Raw genomic sequence first — 18,669 nt, forward strand, 5'->3', positions numbered from 1 at the left:
CAGCCCGTAATTGGCTACCCCTGAAGTTCAGCTCTACTCAAATGAACCGCTGGCGGTGAAGACAATATTTTGAAACAGAAAGCTGCAGTCCAGAGTATGAAATTGTTGAAAAGCACTGGCGGGTCTCTTCTATAAAGAGGGAATTGAAAAGTTGGTAGAACGCTACGACAGATGTCGAAGTCTGAACGGCGACTGTGCAGAGAAGTAACTGGAAGGTGTAGCTAACCACTGCAAATAAAACAGTATTGATTTTCACTGTGGTTTCCATTTCACGACCTATCGTTCCTTACTTTCCGAATAGCCCTCGTATATCACATCCCTCAACGTTGCAAAGTGAAACATTATTTTACAAGCAGTCTGCACAGTGTTTGGCGGCCCTTGTCCGTCGGTATATGAGTACCTGATCTCTGTTTAGCTGTGGTTGTTCCTTGGCGTTTCCACATAGCGATCGGCAACAGTCGACTTTGGAAGATATAGAAGCGCAGAAATATCCATGACGGATTTGTTATTCAGGTGACATCCAGTGACTAGTCCACATTCGGAGTCACTGGGACCTCCTGAACAACCCATTCTGGGGTTGCTATTTCTCTTCTGACAACACAATACTCCCCGCTTCCATTTATGCTGGTGAGTCCGATTCACGGGATATCTCATGGTCAATTCCGTCTTATATAGGGGTGTCTGGATACTTTTGATCAGATAGTGTACTCGTGACTGATTTGCCGCATCAAACGAGCGGCCATTGCCTATGGAAAGGAGACTATAGCAGATACTTGGACAAGTGTTGAACCCAATGGAGCTCAGTGATCGTACACCGTAAGTATCTGAAGGGGGAACTGATACATCCAAAGATTCGGTGAGGTAAGAGCTTCGAGCATTGCTGTGTGCCCCAGCACATACCTGCCGCGTTGCCGATCGCTAGCAACACGATATTGAACACCCCCTAAGTACTATCACCAGACATGTCCCTCATTGAAAATAGTCTCCCTTTAACAACTGATAAACCTCTTCTGTCATCCCTACACACGATGTAAAGACCCCAATTACAAAGTACTAATTAAGGAAAGACACGAGTGGAATAGTCTTAAGCTGCAATATCAATAAATCTCGGCGATGTTTGGAAATTTATCGTTTAACTTTGTTTTCTTTTTGAAGTTTCTTACAGACTATTATACAGACTATTATATCGCTATTATATCGCTCTCTGGCTTTCTTGCTGTGGCAGTAGAAGGACGTATCTGTGTAATCTACCACTGGGCGGCACATTATTATTGTGAGTAAGCACTTATCGTCCTTCAAATAAAATAGGTGATTTTTAAAAAAAGTTTTATTTATTAATCACAAATGCGACGGATCACCATCTAAAGTGCTAAAGTTATTGTACGAGCTAAGAGCAGAGCAGAGCCAAGAAGAAAGCGACGACAAGAAGACAAAAGGTAAAATTTTAAATACTTTCCACCGAAGTTATGTTACCTGCATGCAGAATAATCGGTTATTAAAAATAGTGAAACTAGTGATACAGATAATCGGTCTATAACTGTATGAAACGCAGCAACTCGCGTAGCTTTACACTGCAAATCAGGTATAACGCCGTAAGACAATGAAACTTTACTTGTATGATATCATTCCTTCAGTTTCTTCACCTTTTTTATTTCTAACTATCGTAATTTAAGTATATGGTACGGGTGACACATCAAACTGCATGAAATAACTTGCCACATTTTGTGAATTGAGAGTCATTAGTTGCTATAATATTCGGCCGTTATGCATCCAAATCGCATTATTTATCTCGCTTGTTGTAGAGTCACACACACCTAGCCAGTTTCTCATCAATGCTATTTAATAGGAACTATTTGTTGATGACGTTTGGCATATAAATAACTGAGAATCAAGGAGTAGTACAGATTGCATTTCTTGCCACTTTCTGAGGTAGGACATGGCCTTTCAAGTTTCAACACAGCTTGGTACCATTACTAGGGTGAAAACTTAAGAAAATTGCTTTTCCTGTCACCTAGAAGTTTGCTTCACAAGTATTCTCGACACAGGGGTGGAGAACATCGAGAATACATGCTAAGATGGAAGAGAATTTAACGTATAATGACGTAATTTTGTATTACAAAAGCAGTTTCTGACTGCTGTCCTCATTTTTACAAGTAAAGTGTCGGCAGTTAAAAAATGGACAGAGAATCTTCTTAGTATGTGGTTCCGTGACTTGTGACTGGCTTGGCTTGAAAAAAGAAATGCCCTACCAACAACACGTCGTCTTGAGGTCGATACACTATAGACGCCAAGTTGACCTCAAGTCACGCTACAGCCCATAAAGCATTCTCCCATGTAATATGAACGATGCCCTTCTCACTAGCCGTCAATGGAAACGGTCGTCGAAAACAGGTCACATAAAGAATTCCCCACGAGAATGAGCGAAACGTTGCGGAAATAGTAGAGTTACGTGTCAGTGCTGCAAAATCCTTTTTCAGTGTCTGATGCTAACTTGTTGTTCGAGTCATAATTACTTACGTCGGTGCATTTTATGCTTCTGTGACTTAACGTTCCGTATGTTACAGGTACTCACTTGTGATAGATTGCTGTCGTTGCATCTTTTCTACGAGTGTTTTGCAAGTGGAAGTGCCGCCATTTCTGAATGAGACATATTATTTCGATCTTATAAGACAGTAAAAAAAAGGAGGTTACACTTGCCCTATTTACAGAGTAAAAATACATTGTATATGGGGATCCTCGTGCAGTTTTTAGTGTCTTTTGAGATGGGCGTCATCAGGAAGATTACTCCAATTTACAGTCTCCGTCGAACGTAGTATAAAACTCACGTGCCGGTTGCTTGAAATGCTTTGTTTTCCACGGAGAGTGGAGCATATTTGTAGGAGGAGCCCCTCTGGAATGGCAGCGACTACTGCACAGTATATTTTCACTTCGTAGTTTATCGTCACGTACACAAAAGAGTTATAGGTCCGTTACTGAATTTGTTCCATGTAGGTCTCCATTCTGTCGCGAAATTATTATACTTCCATTAAAAAACAAAGTAAACTGTTGACTGTATATAGGTGATTAATTAAATTAAAGAAACGCATTTGGTTTTTTAATAAACCCCTGGTCACTATTTGCTTAGTCGCTGCTGATGGTCTGGGGGTAAACTGCAGGCCTGGATAGCGAATGGTATCGAGACCGAATCCCGATCGAACCATTGAATTTTCAAGCTGCCTTTGACCTAGCCCTCTCCTCTCAGTGATGTGGAGATTCACCAGGAACGGTCCAACGTTAAACTGTACTCACCATTTCCCAAACATGATTACTGATTACTGAGATAGGATTGCGATACGCACGAAGCCGGTGTGGCATCCAACTGAAATCTTGCACGAGACTGTTGACCACATAATATTATTTTACTCAGCGCCTGGGTGAAAAGATGTTTAAAAAGTCATCAACCTTTTGAGATGAAAAAGTTAGGTGACTGGTGTAAATCTCATCAGACTCCATATAAAATACTTAATACACTAAAATACCGGACGTTTCGCCACGTTGTGCCGGATTTCCTCAGTAAAGTAAATCAAAGAGAAATATAGTGCATGAATTAAAATACAGTAGAAGAAATAAGAGCTTTTAAGAGGTAAGAGGTTATAAGATAAACAATACAGTATGAGTAATGGAATGTAGTAGAATTAAATTAGGTGAAGTTGATGGAATTAGTTTAGGAAATCGGATACTAGAAGTAGTATATAATTTTTCCTATTTGGGGTTGCAAGAAAAATTAACTCTAGCCGAAATAAATAGGATATAAAATGCAGACTTGGAATAGCAATAAAAAGAAATTTGTTAACATATAACATAAATTTAAGTGCTAGGAAGGTCTTTCTTAAGGTAAATGTCTGGTGTGCTGCCTTGTACGGAAGTAAAATATGGACACTAAACAGTTGAGACCAGAAGAGAATAAAAGCTTTGAATAATGGTGCTACAGTAGAACGTTGAAGACTAAGTAGGTAGATTGGATAAACCGTGAATAAGGGCTTAGTCAGATGGAGGAGAAAAGAAATTTATGGCACAAGTTGACTAAAAGTAGGGATGCCTTCACAGGATGTATCCTGAGGCAATAAGGAAAGAACAGTTCGGTGCTGGAGCGAACTGTGTATGTGATAGGGACGGAATACTGTTACTATTACTACTACTACTAATAATAATAATAATAATGGGTAACAACAACAGAGAGAGAGTTTGGAAGAAGCGTTGAAGTAAGTGAGCTCACCACCCAGTTGGACCAGATTCCACGTTCATTGACAATATCGTTCCACTCACTAACGACGCGGACGTACTCCTCTGCCGTGGAGCGACCGTTGAGGTCGGTGATGAGCAGGAAGTTGAAGGACAAGTGAGCACCGGGGTTGGTGGCGTTGCCATAGTAACCCAGCACCTCATCCAACGTTCCTCCCGCTTCCGTCACCATCACCCTGGCACAGCCATTGGAAACACACCTCAAAGAACAGCACGAGTAGCAGAGCTACTGCTGTGGCAGTTTTTGTATGCCCATGTCATACCAGCTCGCCACCATTCTGTTCAGAAAGTTATGAACCTCTTCTTTCACCTCGTCGTCGGAGGTGAATCGCTGGCACCACAATTAACGCTGACAGGTACTGTGAGACTCTGAAAAAACTCAAACGGGCAATTCAGAACCGGTGAAGAGGAATGTTGAGCAAGGACGTACAGATTCTCCATGACAACGCTAGCCCACACATCGTTCGGCAAACCGTTGCCCTCCTGCAACAGTTTCAGTGGAACATAATCACCCACCCACCCTTCAGTCCTGCCTTGGCACCCAGTGACTATCACCTGTTCCCTAGGTTAAAACAACATTTGGTCGGAAAGCGATTCAGCTCCGACGACATGGTGAAAGAAGAGGTTCTTAACTTTCTGAACAGCATGGCGGCGAGCTGGTTTGACATGGGTATACAAAAACTGCCACAGCGTCTACAAAAATGCATCGACAGCAGTGGTGATTATGTCGAAAAATAGCTAAATGTTCAAGTTGTAAACCGATGTAAACCATTGTAGAAATAAAAGGTCTATGTACTTGTAAAAAAAGTAGGAAACCTTACTTTTGGGATTAAATGTTTCTTGCGCTATAAGCAGTGAGAAGATTTACGGTCCTTTATTTTTTTCCAAGTCAACTATAACTGGTATATCGTACCTGTACATGTTTCAGCATTATCTAATATCTGAGTTACAATAATATATGGACAGAGAATTTATTTTCCAGGAAGATGGCACGCTAGGACATTATCATCGTGAAGCTGTCGCGTATCTTTGTAGGAATGAGCCGTCTTGGACTGCACATGATGCTACTATATCCTGGTCACCACTATCACCGGGATTACCCCAAACAGTTTTCTGTGCATGGTGTTACATTAAAGACAGAGAGAGTGTTCCTCCGCTTCCGGGAAACGTCGGCGAGATGCGACAACAGATAATACAATCAGTTGCCACCGTATATCAAGACTTGCTTCAAAGGATTTGGCAGGAAACTGACTACAGATGCGACATTTGTCGTGGTGCAAAAGGTAGCCACACTGAACATTTTTAAACAAAACTTGAAGATATACTGCATTATGTGCTGTATCAAATATTTCCGTAAATTATTTATTTTTGTATAGCTGACTTATTAACATCCTACACTTCTGAACATTGTTGTTCTTCAGCAACCGTATATTAGTATCAATATAAGATTAAATAGCCAACCGGATGCACATAACGTTCTGTACTTCCACGTCTGAGGAGTGCTACATAACACTGTGTGTTGTATCGCACGTTTTTGTGATTGCACATTACAGGAATTTTCATTAATAATGAATTATTTACACAGAGACAAAGGTAAGTGAAGTAAAAAAGACAAAAAATCACAATTACATTATTACTGCAAACAGAGCCATCAGAGGTCACTTGCGTTATAACAAAATACAAAAAGATCTGAACAACTTCTGAAATTTTGCCGGCGCAGTTTAGGTTCATCTGACAGTATAATAGGAACAAAACATCTCACGTACCTAGCATTCTAGCTGTTCCAATTATAATCCAAAAAACATTCTCCACCCCGTCACTGCCCCTGTTGACCCGTGGAACTACCGTATGTGAGAGAAACCTGAGGCAGCTTATTTTGTCATCCCTCTAACTTTCTCCTCCATTTCTAGTCGGTGTCGAACTACCCAAATACTTCCTGCGTTCCTCTTTTTCTCTCCCACATCTCGTCCCACGCGTTGATTTTTGCCACGGTCCACATTCTAAAACAACTTGCCTGTAAATTATATTAGTTATTTCTCTTTTCACAAACCAATGTATTCAATATTTTTCGCTGTTGATGTCACAATAATTTTGTTTTTGTTATTGTTCGCTGCGTTTCGTCGTAGCGGACGCCGCATGACATCCCTTCCCTTGCAGTTCGTTGTTGATCCCTTCACCCGTTTTTTTCCATCTGTCTTGACAGAACACGCAGAGCAACCGTACCGGCGCCATTTCGCCATCTGAGCTACCCAAGCACGATTCACGGCTCATCCTCACAGCTCACTTCCGCCGGTAGAGCACTTGCCCGCGGAAAGCAAAAGGTAGCGAATCCGAGTCTCGGTCTGGTACACAGTTTTAATCTGCCAGGAAGTTTCATATCAGCACACACTCCGCTGCAGAGTGAAAATCTCATTCTCGAAACATCCCACAAGGTTGTGGTAAAGGCATGTCTCCGCAATATCCTTTCTTCCTTTAGCGCTAGTTCTGCAAGGTTCGCAGAAGACTTTCTGTGAAGTTTGGTAGGTAGAAGTTGAGCTACTGGCGGGAGTAAAGCTGTGAGGACTGGTCGTGCGTCGTGCTTGGGTAGCTCAGATGGTAGAGCACTTGTCCACGGAAGCCACAGCTCCTGAGTTTGAGTCTCAGTCCGACACACAATTTTAATGTGCCAGGAAGTTTAATTTCTGCTTATTAGATTCCGTACCAAGTAAATAATGTATTGCAACACGTAATGAATTTAATGATAAGATATCACGGTAAGATACAAGAGACAGACATGATCATTACCGGGAAAATTAGTAACTAATAAAACGACGGGATTATCATACTTGTGACTATTTCTTACTGAAACGAATTGTCTCCTGTTCGCCACACATAATTACAACTACCATGTGATTGCATACGACATAAAATTTAAGTTTGGCAAATAAGGGAGATGCTTCCTGTTTGCTAAAACTGTAAGGTTCAGTGCTAATACCTGTAAATGCTGGTCTCCAAGTTGTTACTTACTTTTCTTCGTACTCGTCCAGCACTGTGCGGAATTCCTCGACCACCGCGTATGTTTCCGGTTGATGCACCATGGGGTTAGGTTCGCCGTTTGTAATATTTGGGAAACCTTCCGCTTCCACAAGGCAGATAACGGCATCCATACGAAAGCCATCCACTCCTTTATCCAACCAGAACCTCAAAACATTCTGCAAAGAAAGTACCTTTAAATGTTTTCCCACGAAGGAGGTAACAGTTCTTACCATTTATACTTTTTAGTGGTCTTGTCTAAAGGGCTGACTGAGCAGATCTCTTTAGAAATAAAATTTCTAATTTTATGGACAAAGATGGAAAGAGGGACGAATAGGTCCCACATCCTTTTTATGTACACTTGCTCTTTCCGGACTCTGGTGAATGAACCCAATTCCACAATGGTTTCTTTTGTTATAAACAATATGATAAAGTCCCTGCTAGTTCTGCAAGGTTCGCAGGAGAGCTTTTGTAAAGTTTGGAAGGTAGGAGACGAGATACTGGCAGAAGTAAAGCTGTGAGGACGGGGCCTGAGTCGTGCTTGGGTGGCTCAGATGGTAGAGCACTTGCCCGCGAAAGGCAATGGCCCCGAGTTCGAATCTCGATCTGGCAGACAGTTTTAATCTGTCAGGAAGTTTCAAGGTTAGGTTAGAGTGCTTTATTTATTTTGGGTGGGAAACTGAAGTAATAATTAGTTATAATTATGTAATTAACGATAAAGGTCGGTGCTTATTTCACAACTATATCCATAGCGCTCTGAATGCTGAAAGGCATAATCAGTCTTAAATGATGATGATGATGATCCATAGCGCTACACAAGGAGCGCCTAAAATATACCTCAAGAATTGACGATTTGATGCAACTGGTATTATCCTGCTGGAAGAAGATAGTAGCAGATGTTGTCCAAATAAATACTAACTTTACATAGGATGATACCTTTACACACAAATCGAATCGAAATAAATCTCTCTGCTCCACTTTTGAATTGGCGAGATAAAGCCTGCAATGAAGGGTACTACCTTTACTTTTGGTGGGAAATGTGTTCAACTCATGAGATGTTGGTGGTGGACAGAGAAGAGCTTAACAAGTGTGTTACCCGTAAACATATAGCTGAGGACTATGTCTATAGCCTCTTACATGAGGAATGAAAGTTGCTGATAATGGAGGGGAGCCTAGGTTGCAAATAATGGTGAAGCACTGGGTGGACTGATGATGCATTTCGTAACTCGTAGAGACAATTTCCTGTGCTGGAGCTGTTCGTGTTTATGAAATGACTGATCAATCCGCAGTGCAGGAGATGATTTCGCGCAACCACCGCCAACCCTTTTTACTGACTATGTGTGTGTGTGTGTGTGTGTGTGTGTGTGTGTGTCTCGTTATTTGACATCGGAGTTCGCTACAGCGCCTTCCGGTGCGTTGCTCGACGAACACCCTGCAGCCTTGGTGTTGTGAATTCAAATGAACGATGCACTCTTTATTTCTCGACAACTTTATCCTATTCTACTGGCCCCGACGTGTCACCTTCATATAGCCTTTGTGTAACTTGCACGCTGATACATAGTATGAACGGATAGGGCAGAAAACCATCACTGATGTGTAGGAAGCTCAATACACGTTACCACAGCTGATCGAAAATGCTTCATTAGTCTAATTATACATTGAAATTGTCGTGAAAAATATATGGTTCAAATGGCTCTGAGCACTAACATCTGAGGTCATCAGTCCCCTAGAACTTAGAACTACTTAAACCTAACCAACCTAAGGACATCACACACATCCATGCCCGAGGCAGGATTCGAAGCTGCGACCGTAGCGGTCGCGCGGCTCCGTACTGTAGCGCCTAGAACCGCTCGGCCACTCTGGCCGGCCTGAAAAATATAACCAGCACTCGTAAACAACGGGTCATAATGCAACACATGTACTGGGAAATGAGAAAAATTATTGAAATAACACAACTACCATAAAAACCGATCCCAAAAGATAGCACTAGCAGAAAGGGGTAGCAGCTGCACGTTTGTTCACCTCGAGGGGTTATCATCACCTAACCAGCTTGGAGCCAGGCACAGCAGGATGCCGTGGTTTCTTGTTATTACTGGAAAATCTAGGCAATCTTGTTACAAAATACTGATAGCAGGAGGAACTTAAATGCGCTTACACCCCCCCCCCCCCCCCTACAGAAGCGTTTTGCCAAGAGTATTTTTTTGCAGGGCTGCAGCATTGTAGAAAAAACGTACATGTGGCTAAAATTGAGACGTCGCGACAGGTAATAAGCATACAGAGTCTTCATATATATGTGTGTGTAGAGCTGTCAGCTGTTGTGGCTCGAATGCATAGTTTGCTAACTGTTCGTCCGTAAATTACGCTGGCGGGGATACGCACTATGTAGGTAGGGAAAAGGGTAACTCTTACGGTCCAGGATGCTAAGTGCAGTCGACTCACTGTCAACTAACGAATAAATTATTACTAGGGTAAAAAATACCTGAACTCTGTCGTTTGTAAATGTCCTGTCAGGGTTGTGGAAACATATCGGAGTTGGAGTATACAAACAAAAATCGTTCTATCCAAAATGAATGAATGTATATCATCGGGGAAATACTTAGGGCTTTTTAGTATATGAGACATGCAAATACCATCGTATAAAATCAAACAACGAATAGCTATGTCAGCAATATGACCATGCACATATGGAAAACTATCGAAAAAAAGAGAAAGGACATAAAATACGTAAAAATTGAAGAAAACTTGGTATGATTATGACAAATGGATGGGAAATACGTAAAACTGAGGGAAATTAGGCAAAATACGTAAAATCGCGTAAACCTAGCCAAATTACATCTGTTGACTGAGAATACAAAAAATTACGTACAAAATACAATGAAATGCGTGGAGTTGAAGTGGGTTGGGGGTAACCGGACACTGAGAAAAGCTAAAAAATCATGCTCTGTCTCCCGATATAATAATCACACAGAAGCGCTATACTAAAGCAGGCAAAACATATGTATTCCAATCCAGGACAGTGTTCTCACACATGCAGTCGAATATTATTACCGAATTATGGTTGGTTCTCAAAAGAAATGTCATTCCATAAGTGTTAAGGTTATGAATCATTGTATTTAACAGATTGAAGCCATTCCGTAGTGTATTCTGTAGGAGAGTGGACTGATGCCACATATATCTGCCTTAAGTAGTGTGAGGAGGGGGTACTCCAGAGATATGGTAGTAAGGTGAAATTGCTACATTATCCTACGCATGAGCAAAACTACCTAACATCAGACCAGAACTCCTGAACGCGAGAGAAAGGCTGCCAGGACGGTGTTGATGCTTATTTAAACAACAATAACACTGTTCCACATAATTTGGCTACTGATCGTGGTGTTTACTGTTTCTTCGTGTGCATTTTCGTGTAGCAGGGCGTGGTTAGGAACTTCGTTTTCCCTCGTACTATTTCACAGTGAGACAGGGCCACATCCATCAAAACGGCTACTACTACCAATAAGTACGACTGAGAAGAGAAATGTCACTGACGGTACGTACATTTCTGACTTAAAAAGTCGCACCTCTGCAAACTTACAAGCAATCCCCCCCACCTCTACCAACCAGCCATATAACTCACAAGTTCTGATTTTGAAAACATGTGATAAAACTTACAATAATAAATTATTTTTTTACGAAATACTGTTTTGAAACTCAAGTTTTTAAAACATAATTTCTGATAACCAAAACAATAAAATCACAATATTTAATATAAACAACAGATGCTACCATGTCTGTCCCTGAAGTGATGTCACTTTGTTCCCTACTTTTGTGCTCGATACATGTCGGCCCAAGTTGGTAGTCTTCCTGATGCTCATGTTTTCAACTGCTGTCACCCGTAACGGTCACACAGCTACACTCTACCTCCTCGGTGAACGTGTGGCCAGTATTAATTAATAAAGCATTTGGCAATGAACGCCAATGAAAATACGTAATCCTGACCCGTCGAGGTAACGTACAATTCCGACAAAAACACGATGTGATATGAAACACTAAGTTGTATGTTTAGTAAATGCTTTAGATGTCATATGTCTACTGTTTCTTGGGTAACTCTGAAGAACCACACGTGATATGAAACTACACAAAACGTAATATTACACATGATCGCGTATGAAGGTGAATAACAATCGCCGAGGCTGTTGCCTAAGTTTGTCAGTGACTAAGCAAGTAAATAACGTTTCTAGTCACTTTTCATCAGTGGACACTTGTCACATACAAGTCACATAACTCGTTTTCACTCATTCTACAGCACATCCGCAGTTTTACTCATAGTAGAGTACTGAAAGATCGCTCAACTGTGCGTGTAGTTGCAGGCCAAGCAAGAGCAATTAATAGAGCCTTTCGCATAAAAAGCGCTCTGTCTTCAGGCCACGAGTTGCCTACCGGGAACATCCGACCGCCGTGTCATCCTCAGTGAAGGATACGGATAGGAGTGGCGTGGGGTCATCACACCGCTCTCCGGGTCGTTTTGACGGTATTCTTGACCGAAGCCGCTTAGAGGGAAAAATCTCAAGTTATTTATCAATATCAATGGTCGATAAATTTATAGGTATTTGTACTCTCATTGTCCAAAAATCATGCAAAGGTGTGCTTCATATAAGAAGTTGTCAGTATTATAATATTTTTGTGCCGCTTTGGCTCTGGAGTAACCTCGCTTTGCCGTCCTACAAATTATCAAGCACGTATGTCATGAAATACTAAATTTCTTGTGAGAAGTTTCAATGAGAGAAATGCTGGTACCCATTCAACGCATATCAAGATGTCAGATACGTGAAGAAAACTGCAGAGTGAACCTAATCAGTATTGTGATTTGAGAAATCTCGTGAAACACAAGATAGAATATTGGCAACCGACATCGAGAATATGGAATAATATGTGTCAGAAGTGAATGTATTTACATAAGAGAAAAGGCTTGTGGAGAACACAGAAAATGTAAATCTGACAGTTCTGCCGTCTTACAGTGCTAGAAGTATGCACCCTTTTCCTCGAAATCAGAATTATTTACAAATAGATTCAGCTGGCGAGTTGTGACGATTGGTTTGCTGCTTGCAACTTCAGTCGCAGACCCCCGCAAGCCGCGCCAGCCCTAAAAAATGTGAGTGCTCGTCGTAGGCTTGAGCCTAAAGTCCATTGAATTAGCATCATTTCGAGTTTGAATGTCAGGATATGGCAGTAGCGTCCCTTGTTTATAAATAAACATAACACACTAAACTAACTCACCAAGTCCACATAAAAGTTTTCTAGGTATGGTACCGCATCATAATGTAAAAACTACTGCTGCTGGAGAAAAACCAACGTTTCAGCCACGATTGTAGGGGCCTTCTTCGTGGCTGAATGTTGGTTTTTCTCCAGTAGCAGTTGTTTTTACGTTATGACGCGGTACCATACCCAGAATATGTCGACTGACTCTGGTCGTGGAAGCCTACGCAATTATATTAACTCACCAAGCTCCCTTAAACTGGCAACATTTCCTTCAAGCATTATGAAATGGTGAAATTTGTGATTTTCCAAATGTTTACAGACGGCAATCTGTCATTTGTTAATGTATTAGCAGCAGGATTTTTATAGGATAACACCTCTGAGTATCCTGCGAAATGTCTTCGTCTTGTTTACTCGTTTCAGTATAATGTGGATATAAATTTTGTTTTATGTCGTAATCTGTCCTATGGTACGACTTAAACTAATGTATACTCTGCATTGTCAAAACGAATTGTAGTAAAGCATTTCCAGTGTTAAGATGTTTATATGAGCTCGTTCCGGAAGCCAATAAATAGAAATGTCCAAACGTGCTCTTGGATGTCTTCTCGTGATGAAGACAACAAAGCTGCCGCGAAAGCGATCATTAAGGTGCAGCGCAGTGCCCTTCGCTTTCTGTGTACCAAATAATGTTCTACGAAACACTGTATTTAGCTATTATTGGAGACTGCGACGGGGAATTTGATTCCGATACGGATGGGGTACGCCAAGGGCTGCAATCCCGATACATGAGGATGCGTCATCGTTGTGGACCTTCTTGTCCAGACATCCCGACGATGCCCAATTTTGTCCCGATTTTGAAAAATATTCTCACGAGCTTGGCTCAAGTACTGAAGTAAAGCCATCTGTTAGCGCAACATGTACATGCAACCTTGGGTAACTTTATTTATGTCAACAAATTTATTTCGACAAGGTTATCTCACTAGTAGAGACATAGCAGCTAGTCTGGCTGAACATGAACACTGTTAGAGGTTGCAGAATTCTGACTCCACATTTGCTGAGCATGTATTGAGTGAGGGCCACAACTAACAGCAAGAGACGCATGTCCTTCGCTTAGCAAACAAACGCCAAAAACTGAATGTGAGGGAAGCCCTGGAAATAAACAAACATCTAGCTCACATTCCAGGTCTAATATCAAATGACTACACAAAACTTAATGCTTCCCCTTTTCTAAACTTCACATATTCCTCTCAGTTCTTCATTACTTCCCACACTGCCTGTTCCTTCAAATTCACCCATTTTCCTGTGTTCATTGAGTTCTTTTATGTTATTGAAAATGTTAAGTCATTCTTTTAATTGGTGCTTGAAATACTGTTTTCATTTCGTTTGGTTCATTTTTTTAATGCAAACTGTTATATAGGAACAGTTAAGAGTACAGTGTTAAAGTTTTTCCTATTTGCTCACTCAATCTTTGTACATTGCTCAACTTCTTACTTCTCAAAATGCAGTGCCACCTCACTCTAAAAGATGGAATTTACTGTATGTTCGCTTCCATTCCTCCACTTCCTGGATTTATCCATTTGTGTTCATCTTACTGATACTGTTTAAGTTCTTTAGATATTCTGTATTTAGAGCTGATTATTCTCTCTTATAACTGATTTGTGTATCACACTCCATGTTTTATACTTCTTAAAGTAGCCTTGTCAACTACTAATTTCCTATTATTTTGTTGGTTCTGTGTATTAATATAAACTGTTATGTAAACATGATTTATCAGTTTTGTGACCCAGCGAGGTGGCGCACTGGTTAGCACACTGGACTCGCAATCGGGAGGACGACGGTTCAATCCCGTCTCCGGCCATCCTGATTTAGGTTTTCCGTGATTTCCCTAAATCATTTCAGGTAAATGCCTGACTGGTTCGGTTGAAAGGGCACGGCCGATTTCCTTCCCAATCCTTCCCTAACCCGAGCTTGCGCTCCGTCTCTAATGACCTCGTTGTCGACGGGACGTTAATCACTAACCACCACCACTATCAGTTTTGTGTTGAAGTTTTTCCTATTTACTCCCTTTATATTCATTTATGTTCCAAAGTTTTACATTTCACTGCCACCACATTGTCAAAGATATCATTTGCTGTGCATTTGTGCTTCAATATACACGTGTAACATCTTTTCCATGTCGTTTACAAACATTGTAACTACTTCGGCGACAATAGTCAGTAAATGTCTGATGACGGCCTTGTAAGCCTAAAACGGGTCAAGGAAATAAATGAATACTGTAGAACAGAAGCAAAGCGCTTTTCGTTATTAAATCTACTAGCTTGTCGAACATGGGTATTAAATTGTGGGACCACCATCTAAACATAACAAACTCTTATCAATATAAGCCACCTTCATCTCCAAACGCTCCAACTCCATTTCCAAAGTAATTCAATAGCCTTGCCCTCCACGACCATGACGTCATCCCTGGAATCTACCACTACCATAAACTACCCTATTCTTCCCAACTCACTGCCCCTCCCCCCTCGCCGGCCGCGTTGGTCTCGCGGTTCTAGGCGCGCAGTCCGGAACCGTGCGACTGCTACGGTCGCTGGTTAGAATCCTGCCTCGGGCATGGATGTGTGTGAAGTCCTTAGGTTAGTTAGGTTAAAGTAGTTCTAAGTTCTAGGGGACTAATGACCACAGCAGTTGAGTCCCATAGTGCTCAGAGCCATTTGAACCATTTTGAACCTCCCCCCTCCACCACTCGCACCTTCCTTTGCCCTTGTCCAACTACCATCCCAGTCATTTCCTAACATCTATATCCTACGTATCGGTCCATTCCCAAGTGGACATCCCATTCCTTTTTTCCATATAACTACACTCCTGGAAATTGAAATAAGAACACGGTGAATTCATTGTCCCAGGATGGGGAAACTTTATTGACACATTCCTGGGGTCAGATACATCACATGATCACACTGACAGAACCACAGGCACATAGACACAGACAACAGAGCATGCACAATGTCGGCACTAGTACAGTGTATATCCACCTTTCGCAGCAATGCAGGCTGCTGTTCTCCTATGGAGACGATCGTAGAGATGCTGGAACGGCTTGCCATGCCATTTCCACCTGGCGCCTAAGTTGGACCAGCGTTCGTGCTGGACGTGCACACCGCGTGAGACGACGCTTCATCCAGTCCCAAACATGCTCAATGGGGGACAGATCCGGAGATCTTGCTGGCCAGGGTAGTTGACTTACACCTTCTAGAGCACGTTGGGTGGCACGGGATACATGCGGACGTGCATTGTCCTGTTGGAACAGCAAGTTCCCTTGCCGGTCTAGGAATGGTAGAACGATGGGTTCGATGGCAGATTGGATGTACCGTGCACTATTCAGTGTCCCCTCGACGATCACCAGAGGTGTACGGCCAGTGTAGGAGATCGCTCCCCACTCCATGATGCCGGGTGTTGGCCCTGTGTGCCTCAGGCGTATTCAGTCCTGATTGTGGCGCTCATCTGCACGGCGCCAAACACGCATACGACCATCATTGGCACCAAGGCAGAAGCGACTCTCATCGCTGAAGACGACACGTCTCCTTTCGTCCCTCCATTCACGCCTGTCGCGACACCACTGGAGGCGGGCTGCACGATGTTGGGGCGTGAGCGGAAGACGGCCTAACGGTGTGCGGGACCGTAGCCCAGCTTCATGGAGACGGTTGCGAATGGTCCTCGCCGATACCCCAGGAGCAACAGTGTCCCTAATTTTCTGGGAAGTGGCGGTGCGGTCCCCTACGGCACTGCGTAGGATCCTACGGTCTTGGCGTGCATCTGTGCGTCGCTGCGGTCCGGTCCCAGGTCGACGGGCACGTGCACCTTCCGCCGACCACTGGCGACAACATCGATGTACTGTGGAGACCTCCCGCCCCACGTGTTGAGCAATTCGGCGGTACGTCCACCCGGCCTCCCGCATGCCCACTATACGCCCTCGCTCAAAGTCCGTCAACTGCACATACGGGTCCCGTCCACGCTGTCGCGGCATGCTACCAGTGTTAAAGACTGCGATGGAGCTCCGTATGCCACGGCAAACTGGCTGACACTGACGGCGGCGGTGCACAAATGCTGCGCAGCTAGCGCCATTCGACGGCCAACACCGCGGTTCCTGGTGTGTCCGCTGTGCCGTGCGTGTGATCATTGCTTGTACAGTCCTCTCGCAGTGTCCGGAGCAAGTATGGTGGGTCTGACACACCGGTGTCAATGTGTTCTTTTTTCCATTTCCAGGAGTGTATCTTCGCAATACTTCTCACATCCCAATCCATACCTCAGTCACCGGGAGCCGCCATCATATGCTCATAACAATTAGAATGTACACCACATAACGACATCTTGTCATTAACCTTTTGTATTGAAATTTTAGATTGTGTAACGCACTGACTGAAGAGGGTTATTTTTATTGTTGTGAGCCCGTCTCCAGTACGGGAAATGTAAATAACTATTGAATTAAAAAATGCTCATGAATTTTGATTTTGATTATTCTTGGCGAATCGATACCACAGAGACTATCTACAAGCCCAGCGTGCTGTTTGCCACTAACAGCAAGAATAAGAGATTACTGTCACAAGGTTCTCACCTTCATCTCCTCCAGAACGACAGGGTTCCTGTAGTTGAGGTCGGGTTGCTTGTAGTGAAACTGGTGCAGGTAATATTGCTGGCGGGCCTCGACCCACTGCCATGCAGAAGGCTCGTTGAAACCACCGGGCTGCGACAGAGAATCAAGTGAGGCAAGGCACAACACAGAAATCATCATTCACCATAAAAATTATATGAAATGCTTGAATCTGTACTCTTGAATAAACTTACATTTGTATACACATCTGGCACACAGGGGAGAACAATTTTGTTGGTATCTCAAATTTTCTTTAAATTTACCCTAATGGTCACTGCCCAAAAACTAATAACCTTAGTGGACCAAATGTTAGCCGCTCCCCTTAAAACATCAGACAGGTCGCTTTGGAGTGCAGTAGATCGTGTAGCGCAGTGGTCGTCAAACTGTGGCCAACAGCCCGCATGCGGCCCAAATCATGTTTTTGTGTGGCTCCCGTTTCTCAGTCGTATTCTATAATAATATGCATCTAGCAACTAACAGCCGAATACGAAAATGTCAACTAATGCTCAGTAACAAACAGAAATAGTTACAGAGTCTGTAAAATTTTAAGATGTGCTTAATGTTAATCGACGCCTATAAATTGTGTAAAGTTGGCCGCTTGCCATATGGCCAGAGGGATAAGTGGTGGAGACACTGCGGGGTTAAAGGATGGGTGTGGGGGGGGGGGGGGGGGGTTGTTATATTGTTTGACTTCGAGTACTGACAACTCACGGGCCCACGTGCTTTTTACCTGTCAGATGCCATGGTACAAATTTCTTCAAACAAGTGACATGAATTCGTGAACGGGCGATATAGAAGCGTTCATCTTCAAATGTCGTACATATTTGTTGCAGGAAATATGAAAGTAAATTAAACTTGTTTTAATACAAGACAACGAGTAGGAGAAAACTATCGTTCAAAACAATCAATAAACATTTCTGATCGTGTCTCATATTGCACAACTCATTTAAGTATAAGTACAATTAGTGATATTAATCAGTTGATCATCCGCTTACTCAGACAACACAACAACACTTCGTCAGGCTCTTACAGTGTCGCACATTTGAATCGCTGACAGTGGCAGCAATATGAAACAGAGAAGAATCAACACGAAGTGTTCCAAATGGTGCCGCCTTAACAGTCAGTGCTTGGGAGCAGACCGCCAATGTATCGCACCCTCACCATAGCTTCTCTATTGGGGGTTCATAATTTACTAATTTATATACCTTACCAGTTAATATGGAAGTGAAACATGGACGATAACTAGTTTGGACAAGAAGAGAATAGAAGCTTTCGAAATGTGGTGCTACAGAAGAATACTGAAGATAAGGTGGATAGATCACGTAACTAATGAGGAGGTATTGAATAGGATTGGGGAGAAGAGAAGTTTGTGGCACAACTTGACTAGAAGAAGGGATCGGTTGGTAGGACATGTTTTAAGGCATCAAGGGATCACAAATTTAGCGTTGGAGGGCAGCGTGGAGGGTAAAAATCGTAGAGGGAGACCGAGAGATGAGTAC

General features: G+C 42.6%; 1 protein-coding gene across 1 annotated transcript in view; it reads right to left on the reverse strand.

The window, feature by feature from the left end:
* The window catches only part of LOC126340110 (uncharacterized), a 353,496-nt gene that overhangs the window by 23,459 nt on the left and 311,368 nt on the right, over window positions 1-18,669 (reverse strand). Inside the window, exons 24-26 of the mRNA XM_050001681.1 lie at window positions 17,135-17,263; window positions 7,288-7,472; window positions 4,256-4,457 (exon numbers count right to left, since the gene is read on the reverse strand). Of these exons, the coding sequence (XP_049857638.1) occupies window positions 4,256-4,457; window positions 7,288-7,472; window positions 17,135-17,263 (516 nt within the window). The remainder of the gene's footprint in view (window positions 1-4,255; window positions 4,458-7,287; window positions 7,473-17,134; window positions 17,264-18,669) is intronic.

This window comes from Schistocerca gregaria, chromosome 1 (genome assembly GCF_023897955.1).
Source record: "Schistocerca gregaria isolate iqSchGreg1 chromosome 1, iqSchGreg1.2, whole genome shotgun sequence".
NCBI classification, from domain to species: Eukaryota; Metazoa; Arthropoda; class Insecta; order Orthoptera; family Acrididae; genus Schistocerca; species Schistocerca gregaria.